The sequence below is a fragment of the Lynx canadensis genome, chromosome B1, assembly GCF_007474595.2.
Source record: "Lynx canadensis isolate LIC74 chromosome B1, mLynCan4.pri.v2, whole genome shotgun sequence".
NCBI classification, from domain to species: Eukaryota; Metazoa; Chordata; class Mammalia; order Carnivora; family Felidae; genus Lynx; species Lynx canadensis.
In genome coordinates this window covers 160,727,535-160,750,165 of record NC_044306.2, presented here as the reverse complement: position 1 = coordinate 160,750,165, position 22,631 = coordinate 160,727,535, and the positions used below count along the sequence as shown (strand labels likewise).

At 36.1% G+C, this 22,631-nt stretch overlaps 2 protein-coding genes across 2 annotated transcripts in view; one reads left to right on the top strand and one right to left on the bottom strand.

The window, feature by feature from the left end:
• The window catches only part of PPAT (phosphoribosyl pyrophosphate amidotransferase), a 35,513-nt gene that overhangs the window by 5,405 nt on the left and 7,477 nt on the right, over window positions 1-22,631 (bottom strand). The window contains exons 2-8 of the mRNA XM_030313814.2: window positions 6,847-6,913; window positions 5,838-6,044; window positions 3,970-4,082; window positions 3,714-3,859; window positions 3,190-3,262; window positions 2,008-2,159; window positions 1,488-1,615 (exon numbers count right to left, since the gene is read on the bottom strand). Of these exons, the coding sequence (XP_030169674.1) occupies window positions 1,488-1,615; window positions 2,008-2,159; window positions 3,190-3,262; window positions 3,714-3,859; window positions 3,970-4,082; window positions 5,838-6,044; window positions 6,847-6,913 (886 nt within the window). The remainder of the gene's footprint in view (window positions 1-1,487; window positions 1,616-2,007; window positions 2,160-3,189; window positions 3,263-3,713; window positions 3,860-3,969; window positions 4,083-5,837; window positions 6,045-6,846; window positions 6,914-22,631) is intronic.
• LOC115512610 (multifunctional protein ADE2) overlaps window positions 15,158-22,631 on the top strand; it is a 43,359-nt gene continuing 35,885 nt past the window's right edge. The window contains exons 1-2 of the mRNA XM_030313810.2: window positions 15,158-15,382; window positions 16,479-16,568. Coding sequence (XP_030169670.1) covers window positions 15,223-15,382; window positions 16,479-16,568 — 250 coding nt within the window. The 5' untranslated portion in view covers window positions 15,158-15,222. The remainder of the gene's footprint in view (window positions 15,383-16,478; window positions 16,569-22,631) is intronic.

Here is a 22,631-nt window from a genome sequence, read left to right as displayed (position 1 = left end):
TTTCTTCACTATTTAAATTGTAGGGGAAAAAAAGGCAAAAAGTAAACTCGTTCAAAGTAATATACTCATTGGGAAAACCAATTGAATTTGTCAGAAGTTGTAATGTTTCTCTCTTAAACAAATATTACTTCCCTGTCTTGGAAAGGAACAGTAAGCGTGTGCAGACAGGACAATAAATCACTGACAAAAAAATTCACAGCAATTAAAAACTATCAGCAAGAAATGAATTAAAACTAGTATGCAGGAGTACCTGGGTGGCTTAGTCGGTTAGGCATCTGAGTCCTGATTTTGGCTCAAAATCATGATCTCAAAATTTGCTGTAAGCACAGAGCCCATGTGGGATTTCTCTTTCTCTCTCTTTCCCCCCCGCCCCTCCCCAGCTTGTGCTCTTTCTCTCTCCCAAAAAGTAAATAAACATTAAAAAAATAAAAAACAAAACCCAGTATGCAAAGAATGCTTTTTGAGGGACAGGAGGTGATTTATCCATCTTTCAAGGTAATACTAATCTAAAATATGTGCATATTGGGGCGCCTGGGTGGCTCACTCGGTTAAGTGTCCGACTTCGGCTCAGGTCGTATCTCACGGTTCGTGGGTTCGAGCCCCGTGTCAGGCTCTGTGCTGACAGCTCAAAAGCCTGGAGCCTGCTTTGGATTCTGTGTCGCCTTCACTCTCTGCCCCTCCCCCATTTGCTCTCTTTCTCTCTCTCTCTCAAAAAAATAAACATTAAAAAAAATTTAAAAAAACAAATAAAATAAAATGTGCGCATATCATTTCTTTTGAAAACATAAAACTTTCAACATAGTGAATGCAGATGAGGACACCCCAGGATCACCATAGTCATATAAATCTATCTGGTTATGGAAAATGAAACTAAGCACAGTACTAAAAACATTACACAAAATGAACATAAACGGCTTTGTGATCACCCATACTAAATAGAGAACAAATAAACCAGTGGTTTGTGAGGGAGGGTGCTTCAAGAAATAAGTTTTAGTAATAAGTAAATATTACCACTAAACTCTATAGGTATTCATGATGCTATCTTTTTTTTTTTAAGTTTATTTATTTATTTATTTTGAAAGAGAGCACAAGCAGGGGAGGGGAAGAGAGAGAGGGAGAGACAAAATCCCAAGCAGACTCCACGCCATCAGCACAAAGCCTGATGTGGGGCTCAAACTCACGAACCGTGATGAGATCATGACCTGAGCCAAAATCAAGAGTCAGACACTTAACCAACTATGCCACCCGAGTGCCCCAATGATGTTGTCTTTTTAAGTGAAGTGGATCATTCTGCTCATCTTTAGGTGAATCTGGGGTGGATTCCACTAAAACAGTGCCATTGAATGAAAAGGTTGGAAAATAACTCTTGTTGTAAAGGATCCAACATTTTCTTTTTCCTTGTAATATACTGGTAAGTTTCTCTTTATATACAAGGGTTTCTAATTTCAGTGCTATAAGAGCATTTCACTGCATGTCAAGAGAAATACCTTTCCTGCATAACCAAGAGCAGCAGGTGTAGCAGATTCCGGAACAGTGCTAACCAAATCTGCATCCACTGGTGCCTCAATTGCCAGCTGCTGACCACAACGGTATCTTACTGTGTAAACCATTTGGTCTGGAATGTTTGAGAAAAAAAATAGATTATTTTTACTTAGCATTTCATTATTATTCTAAGAAAACTAGCTTGTCAGAACTCTATACATGGAGTACAAAAAGTAAAGCATATAAAACAACTAAAGCAGAAAATATAAACTGGGGAATTCACTATTTAAAAAAAATTTGGCCTTATTACATATCTGAAAATCATAATCCTTACTCCTAAAAGGAAAACAAGGTCCAGCATGAAAGGGAAAAATAGTGATATTATGACTTGTAGGTTCAGTCTCATATCCACAGCATCTAACAATGTGCCTCCAAAGAGCCAGGTAAGCCTTTGAACCAAGAACTGCCATGTTTCAGTGAGATAAATAAGAAACTTAAGTAAAAAGTTAAAGATATTTTATTTACCTTCAAATATACTATCTGGTCTTGCAAAATAAACATATTCAAAGATACAAAATGCCATCGGGTTTCCTTCAGACCTTGGTATAATATCAAGAGTTTGGACACTACGTTTGGTTATTTCCACAATTTCTCCAGGCAAGACTTCACGGTAATATCTTGGGAAACAATGTTAAAGAAAGAAGACTTTAAATAAACCAGTCCTTAAGACTGATAATAACATCTATTGTAAAGTACACAAAGAGTCCCTTCCCTTATAAAGGAAAAGTGGTTCAGTTTAATATAGAGATGGCTTAAAAAATAAAAAATTAATATTCTTCCAGCAGTAAATCTAATACTTGTATCTTGCGGTGCCTGGGTGGCACAGTCACTTAAGTGTCTGACTCTTGATCTCAGCTCAGGTCATGATCTCACATTTCATGAGTTCGAGCCCTGCATCAAGCTCTGAGCTGATGGTGCAGCGCCTGCTTAGAGTTCTGTCTCTCCTTCTCGCTATACTCCCCCTGCTCTCTCAAAATAAAAAAAAGTAATAATAAAAAAATAAAATAAATTAAAAAAATTTAATACTTCTATCTTATCCCTAAATTCTAATTTTTATTTTAAAAAATAAAAGCCATAAATTTTACTCAGTTTTGGAAGAACAGAGGTTAAAGAGAACATTTTTATCCTGGCTTAAATTTTTCGATAATAATTATTCCTTGTTGAGATTCTTCCTTTCTAAAATAAGTCTCATAGTATTTTGAAAGCAAGATGCCAGTTTCAAAATTAGAAGGTATTACTGGAATATTAAAGTCAGTGCCAGTGCTGAGTAAAATGTACAAAAGAAACTGCATTCAGGGGCGCCTGGGTGGCGCAGTCGGTTAAGCGTCCGACTTCAGCCAGGTCACGATCTCACGGTCCGGGAGTTCGAGCCCCGCGTCAGGCTCTGGGCTGATGGCTCAGAGCCTGGAGCCTGTTTCCGATTCTGTGTCTCCCTCTCTCTCTGCCCCTCCCCCGTTCATGCCCTGTCTCTCTCTGTCCCAAAAATAAATAAACGTTGAAAAAAAAAAAAATTAAAAAAAAAAAAAAAGAAACTGCATTCATTTATAGATAGGTCTTCTAGCAGCCATCAGAAAGAAAACTTTCACGTAACAAAAAACTTTTTACTGATGTGGAAAAAGTGAATATGCTGAGTGAAACAAAACTTACCTTGCGCCAATTGATAAAAAACTACAAGATTCTGAAGACACCACCCATCCTTCTGTTTCTGAAGCTTTTTTCTCTGTAAATCACAAGACAATTCAGTTAATGGATTCAAAAAATTTTACAAGAGGCTACCTATTTCAAGAGAACAGTTAAACACCAAATAGATAAATAAGCATCTGACTATGGCTCAGGTCATGCTCTCAGGCTCATGAGTTCAAGCCCCACGCTGGACTCTGTGATGACAGCTCAGAGCCTGGAGCCTGCTTCAGATTCTGTGTGTGTCTCTCTCTTTCTGCTCTCCCCTCTCTCCCGCTCATGCTCTGTCTCCCTCTCTCTCAAGAATAAATAAACATTAAAAAAACAAAAACAAAAACAAAAACAACTAAGTACTACATCATTTTTTTTCTTTTTATCTAGTTCCTTCTCATTCATAAGCTTCCTATACCTAAAGATTTGAGGGTGTACCAATAGTAGGACAAGAACTTGGAAAAGCATTATGAAATTGTATTTCTTCTGAAGTGAATTACCTTTATCATTTATATCAGATACAGGAATAAGACGTCCAATGCATAGAGGGCGATTTCCATAAGGATCTCGTACGGCATAAATAACATCTCTGTGCATTATAAGCAGGGAATATGCTGTAGGTGCTTCCTTCATTAAGTTTTTAATCCTGGAATTAATTAAATAATTGAATAATTTCAGTTATAAACACAAGACATAAGCTCTGCAACACAGAGCTCTCGTAGCAGAGCTGTGAGCTTAGCCTAGTTTTATAATTACCTTGCTACCCAGTCTGGGGTGCCATCTTGTTCCTGAGGAGGTGTATATGCCAGTAACTGGGTAATCATTTCACTATCAGAACTTGTTGACAAACCAATACCATGCCGCAGAAGCTATTTAGAATGGAGAAAAGTGTAATCATTAGAGGGGAAGCTCCACCTCACCCCTCACCCAGTAGCCCACCATAATGGAAAGAGATCAGGCATTGTGTGAATTTTCAGTTATGAAAATCCTGCATTCTACTAATGACACATGTATATAATAATGGAGAACCACTGCTGAAAGCAATAGGAAGTCTCTGAAGGTTTTTAAGCAAGAAAAAAAAAGTGCTCTAGGAAGCATATAGAATAGCTTTTGAAAACTAAGTTTGAAGGAATATAAACCTGCAGTCAAGGTGGGGGAGAGTGGAGAAGGCACAAGAATTTGGAACTGTGATTCTAACTTTTTCAGCCCTTGACAACCCTGACCAATAGGATACATTCCCATAAGAGTGGCATACTACAGTTGGGGCCACTCAATCCAGGTTTGTTAGTGATAGTGCTGGTGGGCTACCCATCCCCACTGATTATTGCTGACAGAATAGAAGAAAGGAATTAACTATATGGAACAATTAAATGTAGAAGATGTAATAAAAATTGGTTGAGCACACTCATGAAGATTATAAGGTTCTGAGCCAGTGTGACCAGGACAAGAACACCACCAATGACCTGTACAGGTTGAGTTTAAACTGATACTATAGAACATTTTCAGTAGGCAACTAAATGTGTAGAGGTGAAATCCAGACTCTGGGAAGTGGTTGTGTCTAGAAATGAGCTAGGTGTTGCATGGAATTGAATTTTGGTGGTTATCACTAAGTGGTGAGTTTTTCTTAGTAATTTTTACTTCATATTTATACTTTTTTGATTGTGTGAATTAAAAAAATTTTTTTTTCACTTAGGGGCAGAAAAACATATTATCATTATAATACCAGTGCCTAAAAAGAGAGCAAAACAAAGCTAGAATTGAAAATAAAAGGACAATGAGTGGTATGGAAGCATGGTTCTAGATATTTTCAACCCACCAAAATTCATCATCATTTGACTCCTGTCACTATTCATCCATGTAAAATGCCTTGTTCTAGAATGCTAAGGAAATAACTGTGTGTGCATGTGTGTGTGTATAACCATCCTGTTACTGAATGCCACCTGAGGGTTTTCTTTCCAAGGTTACCAGATCAAGATTATTATAATCCAATGGACTGAAGAAACGTGGCATCAATAAATGAATGGCAAGAATGGATAAATAAGCTATCAGGAATATAAAGATACTAAGGAATTAAAAAAAAAAAAGGAAGATAAACTAATGATGGATAAAAGCATAAGCATAAATTAACACAGAATGCTCTAAATGCCATGCTATGAACGAAAATGAACATAAGTAAATTCTTTGCCTTTTCCCCAAGTGGTTTCCTGTAATTGTTTCCAAATCACTTTCCCTTGTATTTGTTATCCAGTTTATATTCTATTTTCTTTTTATGCTTTGAACATAAGGACAAGGCTGAAGGGATAGGAACAGCCCATAAAACCCTAATTTCTGTTTCTCACAACAACCATAAATCAACTTTTTCACATCTCTATTCTAAAGCAGTACCATCAGAATCACCTTAGAAGTACATTAAAATGCAGACTGACCACCCTCCTGCTGCAGATTCTGGGGCTCAATCTTAGAATCTGCAATTATAACAAATACTCCAGGTAATTCTAATACAGTTGTCCTTTGCAGTTAGATAACAGGTGGCGACAATTAGAAAATATCCTGCACCAAGATCCCCAATAATTTCATTTCATTAATTTATCCTAATAATGAAAAAAAGCATTAAAAACACTTACCTTTTTCCTTAATTGAGTAGCATTTACCAATTCGCCGTTATGTGCCACAGCTATTTTCCCATGAAGTGTTTCAACAACAAAGGGCTGACAGTTTTCTAATTCACAGTTTCCTGTAGTGGCGTATCTCGTGTGTCCAATTCCAAGGTTTGAAATATATAATTTCTTCAAATTGTCTTGAGTAAAGACATGATTTACAAGACCCATTCCCTTGTAAAGTCAAAGTAGAAGCTCATCTTAGAAAAAAAAAACCAGACTTGTGGCCCTAGTGAGTAAAGGCTTTTATCCTATGTGCTCCAGAATTCTAATCTTAAAGACTAACCTAATTGTAAGAACCATGAAATATCTTTTTAGAAAAAAATTTGAGGGGTATGTGGGTGGCTCAGTTGGTTAAGCATCCGACTTCAGCTCATGATTTCACGGTTCATGAGTTCCAGCCCTGGTTCGTGAATTCCAGTCCCGCATCAGGCTCTGTGCTGACAGCTCAGAGGCTGGAGCCTGCTTTGGATTCCGTGTCTCCCTCTCTCTCTCTCTCTCTGCTCCTCCCCTCCTTGCACTCTCTCTCCCTCTCTCTCTTAAAAATAAATAAACAAACAAAAAAAAATTAAAAAAAAATTGAGGTGAAATTCACATAACAAAATTAACCATTTTAAGGTAAACAATTCAATGGCATTTAATACATTCACAATGTTGAGCGCTTGTTTTATGAGCTACTTTCCATTAAAACACTGAAGATGTACTAAACAGTAAATTTTGTCAAATAAACTAAATAAAATGCATTTTAAAACCCCAAAGCATGTTAAAATATTTAAATATATGACCTGTTTCCGTAAGTCAGTCAAGCAAACTATCACACAGAAATGGACCCTAATTGGACAAATGGAAAGGCTGAGCCAGCGTATGACTTTTATATGCAAATTATTTGTTCAAATTTCCTTCCCCCACCAACATACTAGTTATCATCTGGTTATTGTTATCTTTATTATCAACATTTTTTAATGTTCAAATATACCTTGTGTGTTTTGAATGTTGGTACTGAATTCCCATCACTGGTCACAATACCAGCACTCTCCTGACCCCTGTGAATACAAAAAGGCATCAACTGTTAAATTTAAATTTACCTCATTGATAAGCTTCTATATGAAGCATACTTTTCTCAAGAGCATTCAGGGACTGACAATACATTACATGCTACCAGTACCAGTGCCCCTTCTACTCACGATGATGGTGACCAGATAGACGATATTGTCTGAGTTCTAACTAATATGTCAGGCACTGTCCTAAAATTTATAGGAACGACCTAATTTATTAGGCTCTCACAACAATCCTATGAACTAAATACTATGATTATCATGATGATCATTCCCATTTTACAAATAAGGACACTAAAGAAATGGAAGTTAAGTAACTTGCCCGATGTTGCATGGAAAGTGGCAGCACAGCCAGGATGAGAACACAATCTGACTCCAGAATTTGAGCTTCTAACCCCTGTACTACGTGACCTCTAAATTGAGTATGGATATAAATGGATATCTCCAAATAAATTGTTAGGTAAAATGCTTAGTTGTGGGTACTAGAATCATGAACAAAATTCTTTTTTTTTTTTTTTGAGGTTTTTGCTTTGTTTTTCTGCACTTACCACTTTTCTTCCCCAACAAATATCTGTCACTTTAGTTATTACAAAAAAATAAATGCTGCTTCTAAAAATGCTAAGCTAATCAGAAACTTTGTATTTCATCTCTGCATTAATATTTCTAGGTGATGAAATAAAGAAAAAAGCCAAAAGCTGGGCCGGAGGTAGTTATAACACACCTTAAGACTAAAAGGATCTGTACCACTACGGAGTAATAAAATAAAGATTCCAAATGCTCCACAATTTTAATAGCTCTATAAATACTAGATGTGTTTTAACAAATTTTTGTTCCAAAGAATGTATAACAGGGTAGAAATAAAAGGTAAATTTCTATCATATATGTATATGTACATTAATAACTAATTACAAGTCAATTAATACATTGACTTATTTGGCTAAAATAATGGCTAAAATAATATTTTTCAAAATTATATATTATAGTTGTTTAGGCATTTTTTTAAAGTTTATTTATTTTGAGAGAGAGAGAGAGAGAGAGAGAGAGAAAGTGAGCAGGTGAGCTAGTAGAGGAGGGACAGAGAGAGAGGGAGAGAATCCCAAGCAGGCCTCCATGTTGTCAGCACAGAGCCCGACTTGGGGTTACATCAGATCATGAGCCAAAATCAAGAGTTGGACGCTCAGTGGACTGAGCAGCCCAGGCATCCCTGTTTAGCATTTTAATAAGAAAAAACATTAAGTGTACCTGCAAAGTAAAAATCTAAATATTTAAAATTAAAATTTTACTAAATTATCAATGCATTAAATACTACCAATACGTTAAATATATATGCATAACTCTATACACCCTATAAGACTGGATCACTTATGACTTGGGATTTCTTTACTGAAATGATGTGGTCTTCAAGGTTAACCTATGCTAGAAGACTAAATGATTCATGGCAGAGGGGAAAAAAAAATAACGTTTGCCATAAATCTTGGGGCAGAAAGAACCTCTGCCAACCACTTCTAAAATTATTTTTTAAAAATCGACAACCATTTAGTAAACCAGAGTATTATGTAAGAAAAGAAATAAACAAAAAAAATGGTTTTCCTTCCCTTTTGTCTCCAGGGTAATTTCCCCTTAAGTCTGAAATGAAAAACGTTAGGCATCATTTAGGTCCAGGCTTCTTTAATCACAAAGCCTGCATATTTGGCAGTTTCTCAAGTTACTCCCCTCAGGCAGCTTGAACCAGTTAAACTAGATCTTTTCAGCTCTTTGGAGCTTATTGACAACCAGCCGTCTGGTTTCCTAGGAAACAAAACCTTGGCTAGAAATAGTGAATCATTTCCAGGTCACTTTCAACATGGAGAGTGGAGCAGGAAAGCACTGGACTGAAGAAGAGGTTAAAGCTTTGCTAAGTGTCTGGGCAGAAAAAAATATACGAAAACAACTTTATGGAACACTGAGAAATAAAGGAATATTTATTTACATTGCTAAAAGGCTGCAAGCACTAGGAGTATACAGAGATTGGAAACAGTGCCGGGCAAAGTACAAAAATCTCAAATATGAATACAGAACAGTTAAATATGCCCATAACTCTGGAGACAGCTCTAAAACTATGAAGTTCTTCCATGATTTGGATGCGATCCTGCAGTATGAACCTGCCACCCAATTAACAGAGGAAGATGCAAATGGCAGGTGCCTGGCAACGCTGAGCCAAAGTACAGCTCCAGAGACCACCGAAGGTAAAAAAGAAAAAGTAGCATTCTTTTGTTGTTTTTACATAACAAACGATAACAGTATAGGATTTCTGAGTCCATATGATAAACATAGCCTGGAATATTATGGTTGAGAAAAACAACTGACTTGTTACAGTATTTTTGCACAAGGTAAAAAATTTAGAAAGATTAAATACCTCCACTTTTTAAATCTGTAAAATACTGAAAAAAAAAAACACATTAAAATGACATTAACTGCTAATGCCAACTGCTCCTTAAGCATGCCTGATGTTTTGTGAAAAATGGATTGGGCTTTGAAAACATTTTAGGTTTTAATTTTTTAAGGGTGGCAAAAGAAAAAAAAATCAAATATATTACTCCACTGTTGTTTCCCCACAGCTCCAAACAAGACAGAACTTTCTGTTCTATATTAACGTTCCCATTTTTCTAAATTTATCAATAACAGCACCAAAATACTAGGAAATAATAACTTCTTTCATTACTTGTTTAGAAGAACAGCTCCCTTTAACAAAAAAATGAAACAAAAATAGACTTGATAGATATGATTTATGATTAAATGATTTAGATATTAAAACAAGGTTCTTGACTTGCTGTGTTGTTAAGCCCAACACTATTTACATAGAATTTGCTCACTGTCTGTGGAAGCTGAATATATCACCAGGGAAAGAGGGGAAATCAATGGCAGTAATGAGATTTCTCCCATAGCGAAAGTCTTACAGATGCTATTTTTAAGGGCAGAGTTGTTCAATTCAAAATTTCTAATACCTACTGTCTGTGTATATCATGTGCAAAGCACTGAGCTACATGCTTTGTAACTGCAGAAAGGAGGGCATCATGAATAAATTTAACACCCAAAAGAAAATGGTAAGTGGTAGAATAAAGATAGCAAATGAGAAAGGATGGTACAATGACAGAAACTGAAGTTAGGTTAATTTGGGTTATCTGAACTTTGTGTGTAAAGCTCAATAATAAATCATTTGGTAAAAAATGCACTTCACTTAACATACTCCCTTTACATTGCTGATACTATACCAAATTCTGAGAAAGCTCTGCAGCCACTGTCAAGTTAAAGAGCAATAACACTGGGGGCAGCTGGGTGGACAGTAGGTTAAGGCATTTGACTCTTAATTTTGGCTAAGGTCATGATCTCACTTTCCTGAGTTCGAGCCCTGTGCTGTAAAAGCCCAGCCTGTTTGTGATTCTCCCCCTCTTTCTGTCCCTCCCCTGCTCGCACTCTGTCTCTCTCAAAATAAATAAATTAAAAAAAAAAGAGCAATAACATTATTTTATCCAATTAATCACCCTGCACTCTTTGGCATTTAAATGCTTTAAATATTGGTTAATGGTAAGTAAATGACTCAACTTCTGAAAGGCCTTGATTTTAACCAGAGGTTGGTGTAATGAAGATGTGGGTGCTAAATCTCCACTATTTTTGCCCCTCTCTTCTCTAAGCCACCCCCCAACCCTGTCGCGCGCGTGTGTGTGTGTGTGTGTGTGTGTGTGTGTGTGTGTGTGTTTAATCTCCACTTAACAGGATCTCCTTCTAACCCATTCAGGTACCCCCATGGCTCCAAATTCCCCATTTTCACTCGTAAGCAGATGGCCCATAATTACTTCTGAACGTTATGTTTCAGGTATCTCAAACCCTCCAATTCTAAAACCATACTCTCTCTCTTCCTTCATTCAGAACTGATCCTCCTACAAACTGCCTCCACCTTACTATCACTGTATTTCCAATCATTTAAATAAACTTAAACATTAAACATTTGAGATATCCTTGACCTTTCATCAGTCACTAAGTCCTTAAAAAAACTACTGACATGTTTCATAAATTTTCCTCTGTTCTATTCTCATTATCACCATGTAGAACTTCATCTATCACATGAATATTAAGATAAGCTCTTAACTGGTCTCCTTACTTTTCAGCCCCTTCCTAACACATCATCTACAATGTCTCTGGTTGTTGTTCTTTAAACTTTTTGAATTATAGAATTACAAGCACATTAGCATTTTGTTTACTTTAAAAATTATCTTTAAATTATACCCAGAATTAATTATAATTCAGGATTAAATGTTACTTAATGGTTCCATAATATTTGAGTGCATATACAGTTTGTCTTTGCCCCCTAAGAGAAATGATGCTATAATCAATACCTAACATTATCACTTTAGAATAGCCTATCAGAAGTTCAATTACCGGTCAGGAGGGCTATGATTACTTTGAAACAGTGCTTAAAAAAAAAAAAAAATGCTTTCCAAAAGAACTGTACTTTACTTAACTAACTATAATGGTGTATGTGATTGATAACTTTTAATTTGCATTTTTTTAATTACTAATGCTATGGAACAATTTTCTATATGTTTATTCACTTTTACAAATTATGTCAGCTGAGGTCTTAGAAACTGCGTGATCTCTTTTGCCTTAAAATTTTGGCTGCTTTTTATTTGATCTATAGAATTCAAAAGTTTTCAATGTAATCAAACAGTGATGAAAAAGGTTTTGATTAAAGTTCTTAATGCAATCAAATAGTCTTTTTTAAGGCTTAGAAAGCCCTCCTTTACTTTTGGTCTGATTCATTTATAATGTCTTCTGGTTTCTCTATGGGGAACCAGCACAATTTTTATTGGTATATGGTAAATTGAAGAAGGGAAGAAAAAGAATGTGCCTTTTCCACTGTTGGGATCAACCTTATGCAAGTGGTAAGAACAGAGGATCTAGTTGCTGTTAGGCAGCAGGTAGCCTGACTGAGCCTTGGCAAAGGACTCAAATACAAACTCTTAAGAGGCTTCATGTTCTGGAAGTTATAATCATCCTCAACTTCAGAATACCTTTGGCCTACTATTACTGCTGAATCACATTCTTTCAGTGACCAAATTTCCACTCTATTTCTCTCCTCTTAACTTGATACAAATGCATCAGGAGTGATGACTTAAGAGTCTCAGTTTACAATCTCCAGGGTATGGGGTCCCTACGTACAATTTTGGAATTATGCTAGGAATGATCAACCTAAGAAAAAAAATAGCCCAAAGAAGTTGGGAAGAGAAGCTTTTCTTTATCACGCCTACCAATATTTTCAGCTCCACGCTGTTTTCAACAAACATAAAACTAGGTCCTTAATCAGATAACAGACAAGCAAACTAGGGGCGCCTGGGTCGTTCAGTTGGTGACTCGATTTAGGCTTGGGCCATGATCTTGGAGTCATGGGATAGAACCCAACACTCCATACTGAGTGGGGAGCCTGCTTGAGATTCTCTCTCTCCATCTCCCCCTCTGCCACTCTCCCCAGCTTGCTCTCTCTCTCTGAAAAAACAAAAAACATTAAAAAGTAGCCTGTGCCTCATTTTATGAAAACACCCAACTCATGAAACCAGGAAGATTAAGGCACCATTTTCATTTTTCAAGGTTGGCATGGTTCTTTGATATGACACATTCTTTGGTCTACTTAAGCAGAGCTTAGATTAATTTCTGGAAAGTTTAGTGTGTACCAACCAGCTAATTATAAAAGATACATATAAATTTTAGCTATCTGACCAAATATGCCAAATAAACAAGATTTTCAGATTATCTCATTACAGGACCTCTGTTTTACATTGCTAGTATCATTTATCAAGTCCCTATTATGTTAAAGTACCTAAAATACAAAATTAAAGAACATCTTTATTTTAAAAATGTAATTTAATTTGAAAATGAACCACAATCATCTCTAGAAACTTATAAAATTAGCAAACAAAACTAGTGGAAGTTCAAAATAAACCATGTCAATGGAATGGAAGAAATTAAATCTGGGGGCATCTGGGTGGCTCAGTCGGTTAAGCGTCTGACTCTGGCTCAGGTCATGATCTCACTATTACTGAGTTTGAGCTTCACGTTAGGCTCTGTGCTAACAGCTCAGAGCCTGGAGCCTGCTTCGGATTCTGTGTCTCCCTCATCTCTCTCTGTCCTTCCCCGCTCATACTCTGTCTCTCAAAAAATGAATAAATGTTAAAAAAAATTGATAAAAAAATTAAAATTTCCTTTATATAGATAAGTACAGTATTTAAACCATATTATACAGTATTTAAATCATATAAAATCTATCACAAATCTATAATCTTTCATCAATATGATCAAATTCAGCTCAAGCTACTAGCATTATCAGTCATTTAATTCAATATTTATCTTCCCTAGAACTTACTCTAAAAGGAATTCCATTCTTTTTCCAGGTAAAATGTCAGTTACATTAGAAGATAAGGAAGACCTCTCAGGAAATCCTTTACTTTTGGTTTCTCACATCAAACCAATGGAACTAGGTGGGTCAAAAAACAATAAAACTGATCAGATTCCAAATTGGAAAGTAAGATTGGTTTCTGAGAAAATGGATGATTTTTCCCGATAGAAACACTTAGGATTACTTCAAGTTTCCCTCTTTTTTTTATAATCTATACTAAAAAAATCATTTTTAAAAATAAATGATTTCTTTAACAAAACGTAAATTGCCTAGAAATACTAGCTTTCAAATTCACAACCTTCATCCTTTAAATATAGTAAGAAATATAGGTCAAAATTAAACATAGTAGATGCTTAATATTTAATGAACATGTCACTTTAGCACTCCTGAGGTCTCAGACAAACAATTTTACATGTGAAAGTAAATAATACCAAATCAATAATGAGGTCAAGGATGATTTTATTCACCCAAATTAAAGTCAATATAAATCCCCACTTTGCTTCTAAATTTGTATTGAAGGTTGTTAATCTAAGTAAGGAAAAATAGTGAAAAGCATTTCAAAACAAAGACATTAAATGTACCACAAAATAAAAACACCTCCATATACCTCAGGTAAATGCTAAAAAGTGGTTTTTAATGACTTACATTATAGATGCTGAGGTCTGAGCTACCTTCTTATTAAACACAACAAACATGAAATCTGACAAAAACACAAGATAATGTGGTTGTTAAAATAGCCAACATAACCTCAGTAAGTTGCAAAACTGTACTAGAGATCTAACATGAAGGTACCATGCTAGGATTTCTAACTAATCGGGGACATTCTGTCTAGGGCATTATGAAATTTCTGGCACATTTCCTTGCATTAAAAGAATACTTCACTTAAAATGACACTTGTTTTTTAACCAATGGGACATTTTATTTTCATGAGGAGTAAGAAGCACCAATTGTTGTAATATGCCTCTTCCAACCCTTCATTCATGAATAGTCTTAGTTTCCAACCCTGACTGCACACTAGAATCACAATCTGGGGATGAGGGGTGGGGTTAGCAGTGAAGTAGTGATTTATAAAAGCTCCCCAGGAGATACTGATATGTAGCCAATGGAAATCATTAGATTAAAAGGAAGAGGAGATAATTGCTCCCACCTATCTTATCACCAAAAAATAATAAAAAAAATAAACTGTTCTCAACAAGCCATTTTCTAATTGCATTGCTTTCTACAAGTCAATATTACAAAATTATGTGTTCAATGTTCACTATATAGTTAAATACACACCACAGACCAAAGGAGTGGGATGGACGGGTAAGGAATGATAGAGAAAAAAACATGATCAAAATGTGACTAATTAAAAACAACTGTATTAAAGCCAGTCACTAACATGACAACAGATTCAGGTTCTGTACTTCATTTATCCATTAGTTTCAGAGGAAAGCTAAGCTATGATTTGTATTCCATCTCCCATGGAGAAAATGTCTTTATTAAGGATGCATCTAATTATTTATCTTATGTAACCATATATATATATATATATATATATATATATGTATATATATATATACACACATATATTTTTCCCTCCCCACCTGATACAGGTAACTCTACATCAATTATGGAACCCCCTATTAATCCAACTTTTATTCCAACTGTAGCAAATGAAGGAGGAAAACACTGGACTGTGCCAGAAATTAGGGCTCTAATAGGCATCTGGTCTGATATAAGAATACAACAACAACTAGAGGGAACAGTGAGAAATAAAAGGATATTTGAACAAATTGCTGCGAAGCTTCAGAAATTTGGAATAGAGAGAGATTGGAAACAGTGCAGAACAAAGTACAAAAACTTAAAACATGAATATAAGATTGTAAGAATGGCTCAAGACCAAGGAATAACTAAGAGTATGAAATTTTTTACTGAGCTGGATGCCATTTTGGGACACAATAAAACAGAAAAATCACAAGAACAGGAATTCCAAGATGGAGAACAAGCCACAGGATGTGCCAATGTAAAAAGAGAAGAGGATCGGACAGGTAGGAAGACAAAAGTAATCTTAACATCAGGCTACATCATGTTAGTAGCATGATAACATGTATATAATCTAAGTTAAATAGGTTTCACTAAATGTTATTCAATAAGCTAACTGTTGAATTTATCATGAAACAGATTGAATGTATAATCAATCTCCTCCAGGACATAGAGAATAGTACAGTTATAAAAAAAGGATGAAATAAAATTGATTTCCACAAGTTTAAAAATAGACCAATTTTAATAAAGTAAAAATGCAACTCTAGATGGCAGAAATTAAAGCAACTTTTCATATCAACTATGGTAAAATTGTGAGTGAACAGAAAAAGGACATTAAAGAACTTAGAAAAATACAAAACCCATGAGAATGTCTTTGAAGTGTGGTTCTTCTGGGACATATCATAAAGTTCTTTAAAATGAGTTTAATCCAAAGGATTAAGATACAATACACACAAAGATATGATAGCATGAAATAAATTGGATGAGTTCTAGACCAGGAGTCAGGAAATCCAAGTTCTAGCTCAGTCTTTGTGGAATCCTAAACCAAGTATCTCCTCTACACTTGACAAAATGTTCTTAAAGACCTGTACTAATCATAAAGTTTCTAGATCTTAATATCTGCCTTAAACAATGGAGTCTTAATTCCTAGAGTGTGAGTGTGTGTCTAGGGGAAAGAGAGGCAATGACAGAGTTAGGACTGAGAAATGGTGGTGAGAAGTACTAAAATCTTTTGTTGGGGAGAAAAAAGAAACCGGTCTGCTAGAGAACTATATATATCTATCCCATGAAAAATAAAATGACTAGTGATAAAGTAGCCCAACAGCAGCAGCATGATTCTGTTCATACAGTAATTGCAGACAATGATGATTCCATCAGTTATGAGTCTGTAAGTCTAGCTACAGACTTACAACACCAGGTATCTACAGGGACCTACGACTGAAAGATATTTAAGAGTGGGGAATCTAAATTAGAGAAAAGGAAACAACTACAGCATTTAGCACCAGGCTCACTGTAAAAGGGAAAATAACATATTAGAGTTTAAAACACAATCCTGAAAGTGAATAAAACCAAATCACCATATATCCCACTATGTTCACACAGTCATTGCTGGAGAAGCAGCTGAAGATGATTTAGTCAGTAATATGTCAGAAGACCTAAGAGAGAGAGAAGTAAAACAAAGTCCTGGCACAGGTAAAACAACATTTTTTTTGGTTTTGCGTGTGAAAAAATACATAAGATGTTATTATATGATGTTGCTACGGACTGAAATATGTCACTCCTAAAGTCGTATCAACAAATGCAAGAGCATTTGGAGACGGTACCTTTGGGAGTTAATTAGGTTTAGATGAGGTCACAAGGATGGGGCCTTTATGATGGGTTTTATAATTATATTTTATATATAATAGTATAATAAGATGCTACAATAACTAAAATACTGTAAGACGCTCTAAGAACATGTACGAAGTTATAACATTATATGAAGAATAATACTCATATTTACAAAATGCAAAAATGGAAGGTGAAAACGATTAATGACCCATAACGTTCCCTATGGCTGTTATTCTCAAAGTGTAGCAGCATCAGCACTGTCTGAGAACTTATGCATGCTTAAGTTTAAGAAATACTGCCCTATGGTAAAGAATACTAAGGGGGTAGAGCAAAGTAAATGCTTCCTATTTGACTGTTTGCCTTTTACACAAACCAAAATGAGGGATGAGGGGATCACCAGGCCCTCAAACAAAAGCCTAGCCATCACAGACCTTGCACATAGTTCAAAGATTCATACAACCTTGGAAAATGTAAAGATCATATTGATTAACAAACCAGGTAATCAAATTCCCCACACCCTTGGCAAACTTCTTTGTCTGATTTATCAGAGATGGTAGATTAAAAGCTCAGTGGGAGAAACGAAAGCTGCTAGAACAGTGGAAGGTGGAAATAGGGAGAAATTAAGGAGACTAACACGATAGGAACATGCAGCTGACTAGGGGTACGATAACAAAGGCAAACAAAACTGTGCTCCTAAGGTTTCTCAGGGCATCACAACAATGACTCTTGTCATTAAAAGGAAAAAGAAAAACAAAAAAAAAGTTAAAATCCGATTGTGTTTAGTGAGATAGAAAGATTTCCATGGAAAAAGTTAAGAACCTTGGCATTCAGGAGATTTTAGCTTGTTAGTCCTCTGGACTCACTTAAGTCCAATACCTCAAGATAATTTTTTATATGTGAAAGGAAAACATTCAGCCAGATAAAAACTGAGAGGGTTTTTAAAAACTGTCTGGTATGCTTATATGTTAATTTGGAATATGTTTAGAAAATGTGAAACAGGAAATATTTATGGTCATTCTAGAAGTTAACTTATTTTAAACTTTCCCATGAAAATAAAAGCAAAGGTATAAACCCGTAAGAATCCCAGCAGCTAAATGCATAAGGAAAAAATTTAAACAGGTAAGGACTTAAGGCACAACTTCAATGCACAACTATTGAGGCACAAATTGCCACTGTACTATTTGGAAGATTTTGTACTGAGGTATAAAGATACGAATATTTATCTTCAGGATAAAAATTCACATCAAATACCTTTCTTTAAAAACAAGAACACAATAGGGGCACCTGGGTGGCTCAGTCGGTTGGGTGTCCAACTTCAGCTCAGGTCATAGTCTCACATGGGTTCGAGCCCTGCATCAGGCTCTGGCTGACAGCTCAGAGTCTGAAGCCTGCTTCAGATTCTGTCTCCCTCTTTCTGCCCCTCTCCCACTTGTGCTCCATCTCTCTCCATCTCTCTCTCTCTCTCAAAAACAAATGGATATTAAAAAAAAATTTAAAAACAAAAACACAATAAAGTCATAAACATTCTTGTAAAAATAGGTAGAGGTCATTTTATTTTGATTTTATATATTCTACTAATGAAATATTGTAATCTGAGTTGCTATTGCCCCATATTGTTAACATTGACCCTTGGTCATAAAACTGATCTCCTAAAGGTTAATTTTTTTCTTCCCATCTTAAATGTATGCCAGGAGATTCCTTCTTATTTCAAATAAAAATCTACCTAGAGCTGTGGACCTCCCAGATTCTAGATAACTACTTAGTTCCCTATTTAGAACTCCTGGAGATTTTGGTCTAGTGTAGGTTATAGGATGGGTTCAGGTACCTATATTTTTGTAAGATCATCAAGCACACCCAGGGTTGAAAACCACAGCTAGGTTGTCTTATTTAGAGAATAAGACCAGCAGAGGGCTGAAGAAAGTAATACACCAAATCCAGTCTGATTCCATTTAGGCGAGAAAAAATAGCCATTCCAATTATCACTTTAAAAAATGCATGACTAATGCCATATGAAAGAAGTTAATCACTGGGAAGAATCACAGAACTCGTGGGCTATGCCTATCTATTACAATAAATAAGAAGAAATGGCCCATGAAAATGGAATAACTACTTCTTTGCATTTAAAATAAATTTATTTTTCCCCCCACGTGAGGCACAGGCAAGGGTATAGTATAAAAGCAATCAGAATGTTACCAGGAAAACGGTGCCGGAAGAGAAATCTGTGTTTGACAATCTTGTGCGTTACCTATCTCTTCTGAATAGACCTAAAATTGACTAAATTCATCTCCAGTATCAGTGCCTATTTATATGAGTTGGAATACTTCAATATCTGGGTATTCTTGCAAGTCACTGCTTTCTTGTAGGGGTAGCCAAAGGTAGATTGCTTCCGGCTCTGAGGGGTGGAGACAGACAGGCGTGCATGCATGCATGCATGCATACATACATACATATATATATATCCTATTAGAGACCACTCTTATCATCAGCTTAAAAATCAGAAGTGAAAGACTACACTGTTCTCTTAAGAAGAATCTTGAAATGATCTATTTTCTTTTTGGATGTGGTAAAACATATCTCCAAAATTAAAATATGATTCACTATCCCCACAATTTCACAAAAATTAACAATGTGATGGCCAGCAGAGGGCACTAAATTATCTATTGCTAGTAACTCAGAGGCTATTCCAAGTTTATTTTCTCAAATTCATTTATTTTGGTTTATTTATATTAAAACAAAAATTGGGAATAATTTTCTTCTAAATTAAATATTTTAAAAGTTTGGTAAATTTTGCACGCAATTTGGGTAATCTTAGCAGTAAAATTATCATAAGCTAATGTACTTTGATCACATGAACCACAATACTGAGAACCTTTAAATTTTTAATCCAACAGAAGAACACAATAAAGATGTGATGGTTAAAATTTCAGAAAACCCAAAAATTATAAGTATGAAAAAAAGAAAGTTCAGACCTAGGTAAGCTGATAAATCTAGGCAACTTGATAATTACAAAGGTGTGACCTGAGAGATTGCTTAAAATCTTTAAAAAATTAAAATCTAGTCTTTGTCCCCAGTTCCTGACACAGAGCTTCAAAAACCTTTGGAATTTCCAGTGGTGAAAGTCTTTTTTATTTATTTATTTTAAAATTTTGTTTTGATGTTTATTTTTGAGAGAGAGCGCGCACACATGAGCAGGGAGGGGAAAAGACAGAGGATCCGAAGCCGGCTCTGTGCAGACCAGAGACAGCCAGAAGCGGTACTGCAACTCACCAACCCAGAGATCACAACCTGAGCTGAAATCAGAAAAAGAATGTTTATTTTAATGAGGTGTTCCAAGCTGGGTTTCTAAAGAGCTTCAAGATAGGACTGGTCACCAAAACGACAAACCTTCGGATTAAGAGGGTTGGAATTTTAGGCCACCCTGACCTCTAGCAGGGAAGTAACTTTGGAGACTAAGTTCAATCATGTGGCCAATGATTTAATTAATCACGTCATAATCATGTCAATAAAAACTAGCTTAGAAGAGCTTCCTGGTTGGTGAACACACTGATGTGCTGGGAGAGTGACAGGCCCTGACTCCACAGGGAGAGGGCATGGAGACTCTGCATCTAGGACCCTCCCAGACCTTACCCTATGTGGATCTTCATTTGGTTGTTCCTGAGTTCTATTTTTTATAATAAAACTGTAATCCTAATAGGACTTTCCTAAATTCTAGGAGTTGTTCTAGCAAATTATCAAACCTGAGGGGATTACGGCATCACCTAAGTTTGTAGCCAGTCAGCTGAAGTTGTGGCTGGCATGTGATATAAGGACAGTTTTAAGCAAGAGTGAGCCCTTAAAGCTGTAGAGTCTGATGCTAGCTAACTCCAGGTAGTGAGTGTGAGAAGTGAATGGCAGTGTATCAGTTGGGATAGAAACATAATAAAAACTAAATGCTTCTCTTTCCTTAAAATATGCTAAGTGTAGGGATTTCCACACTACCACTCTCCAATATGACATCTTATTTTCTGGGACTAACTACTCAAAATTTCTATGGGACACCTAATATCTGTTAATATTTCCATAACCCAGAAGTAGGACATGTGCCTGAGCCTAGAACTGATGGTTTTAGTCACTTAGGTAAAATGTTATAAATTCAGATTCTGTTGAAATAAGGTTTGCCAAAATTTACCTTGGACTTGTACTCTCCAAAAAGTAGCCAGTGGGGTGAGGGTGGGAGAATGGCTTAGTCATGGATGAAAGAAGGTAAGTCTAGTTATAAAAGGGCAACCAGGAGTACCTGGGTAGCTCAATTGGTTAAGCATCTGACTCTTGATTTGGGCTCAGTCATGATCTCCCAGTTCATGAGATGGAGCCCCTTGTGGGGCTCTGCGCAGACAGTGCTGTCTGTGCAGAGCCTGCTTGAGATTCTCTCTCCCTCTCTGCCCCCTCCTCCCCCCAACTCAAGCATACCGTCTCTCTCTCTCTCTCAAAATAAATAAACTTTAAAAAATAAAAGGGCAACCAGAGGGATCCTTATGGTGTTGGAACCCTTGATTATCTTGACCTTGATGGTGGTGACATGAACCTACAAAGTGATAAAATTATTATAAAATATAATACATATACATAACTCACAGTGAGTGCAAGTAAAAGGGGAAATCTGAATCAGAATAGTGGACTGTATCAATGTCAATACCCTTCATTTATTAGTATATTATGGTTTAACAAAATGTTACCATTGGAGAAAACTGGGCCAAGTGTAGAAGGGATCTCTATTATTTCTAACAACTGCATGTGAATCTACAATTATCTCAATAAAAATTTCAATTAAAAAAAAAGTAGTCTATTAGGTAGCCTTTGTGGCTCCAAAATACAACCTGTTATTGAAGGTCTTAATGTTGGTAAAAGCTAAAATTCATTCTAGTCTTACTGTAAAAACATATCCTTAAAATAAGAAGATCTGGTCCTATCCTCATATAAATCTCCACATAGCTATTGCTGCATAAGCTTATAGGCCCCCTAACCACCTCTGGCCTCACTTGTCTATTGGTAATAACTACTGGGGGCACCTGGGCAGCTCAGTCAGTTGAGCGTCTGACTTCGGCTCAGGTCATGATCTCATGGTTCGTGGATTCGAACCACAAGCTCTGTGCTGACAGCTCAGAGCCTGCAGCCTGCTTCAGATTCTTTGTCTCCCTCTCTCTTTGCCCCTCCTCTGCTTGTAGTCTTTCTCAAAAATAAATAATGAAAAAAATTAAAAAAAAAAACAAAACACTGCGTAGTTTTATCCAGTTTTACAACAATCATTACAAGCAACAGCACAGACAATAGTAGTAACACAGAATGTTTTTAATGTTTTATTTTTGACAGAGAGAGAGAGAGAGAGTGAGCATGAGCAGGGGAAGGGCAGAGAGATGGATACAGGGCTTGAACTCACCAACCGTGAGATCATGACTTGAGTCAAGTCAGACACTTAACAGACTGAGCCACCCAGGCACCCCAAATTAAAAAAGATAATAATAATGTCCCAATGTATAGGAAAGTACAGGAGGGAAAGAAAACTATCATAGCATCAATACAGCAATCCAACATATGCATATAAGGAAGAGCTTTCCCCAAACTACAGCTGACTTATAAACATTCTATATGTACAGAGCTACACTACAATAAATGTATATTTACCAAGCTAAGCACCATCAGTTCCTTAAAATATTTACCTGTCTGCTGTTAACCTCTCAACATGAAAATTGCTAAGACCACTTAATCTTTTTTTTTAAGTTTATTTATTTTGAGACAGAGACAGCATGAGTGGGGGAGGGGCAGAGAGAGAGGGACAGAGAATCCCAAGCAGGCTCTGTGTGTAGTCAGTACAGAACCCCACGTGGGACTCGAACCCAAGAACCGTGAGACCGTGACCTGAGCCAAAATCAAAAATCAGATGTTTAA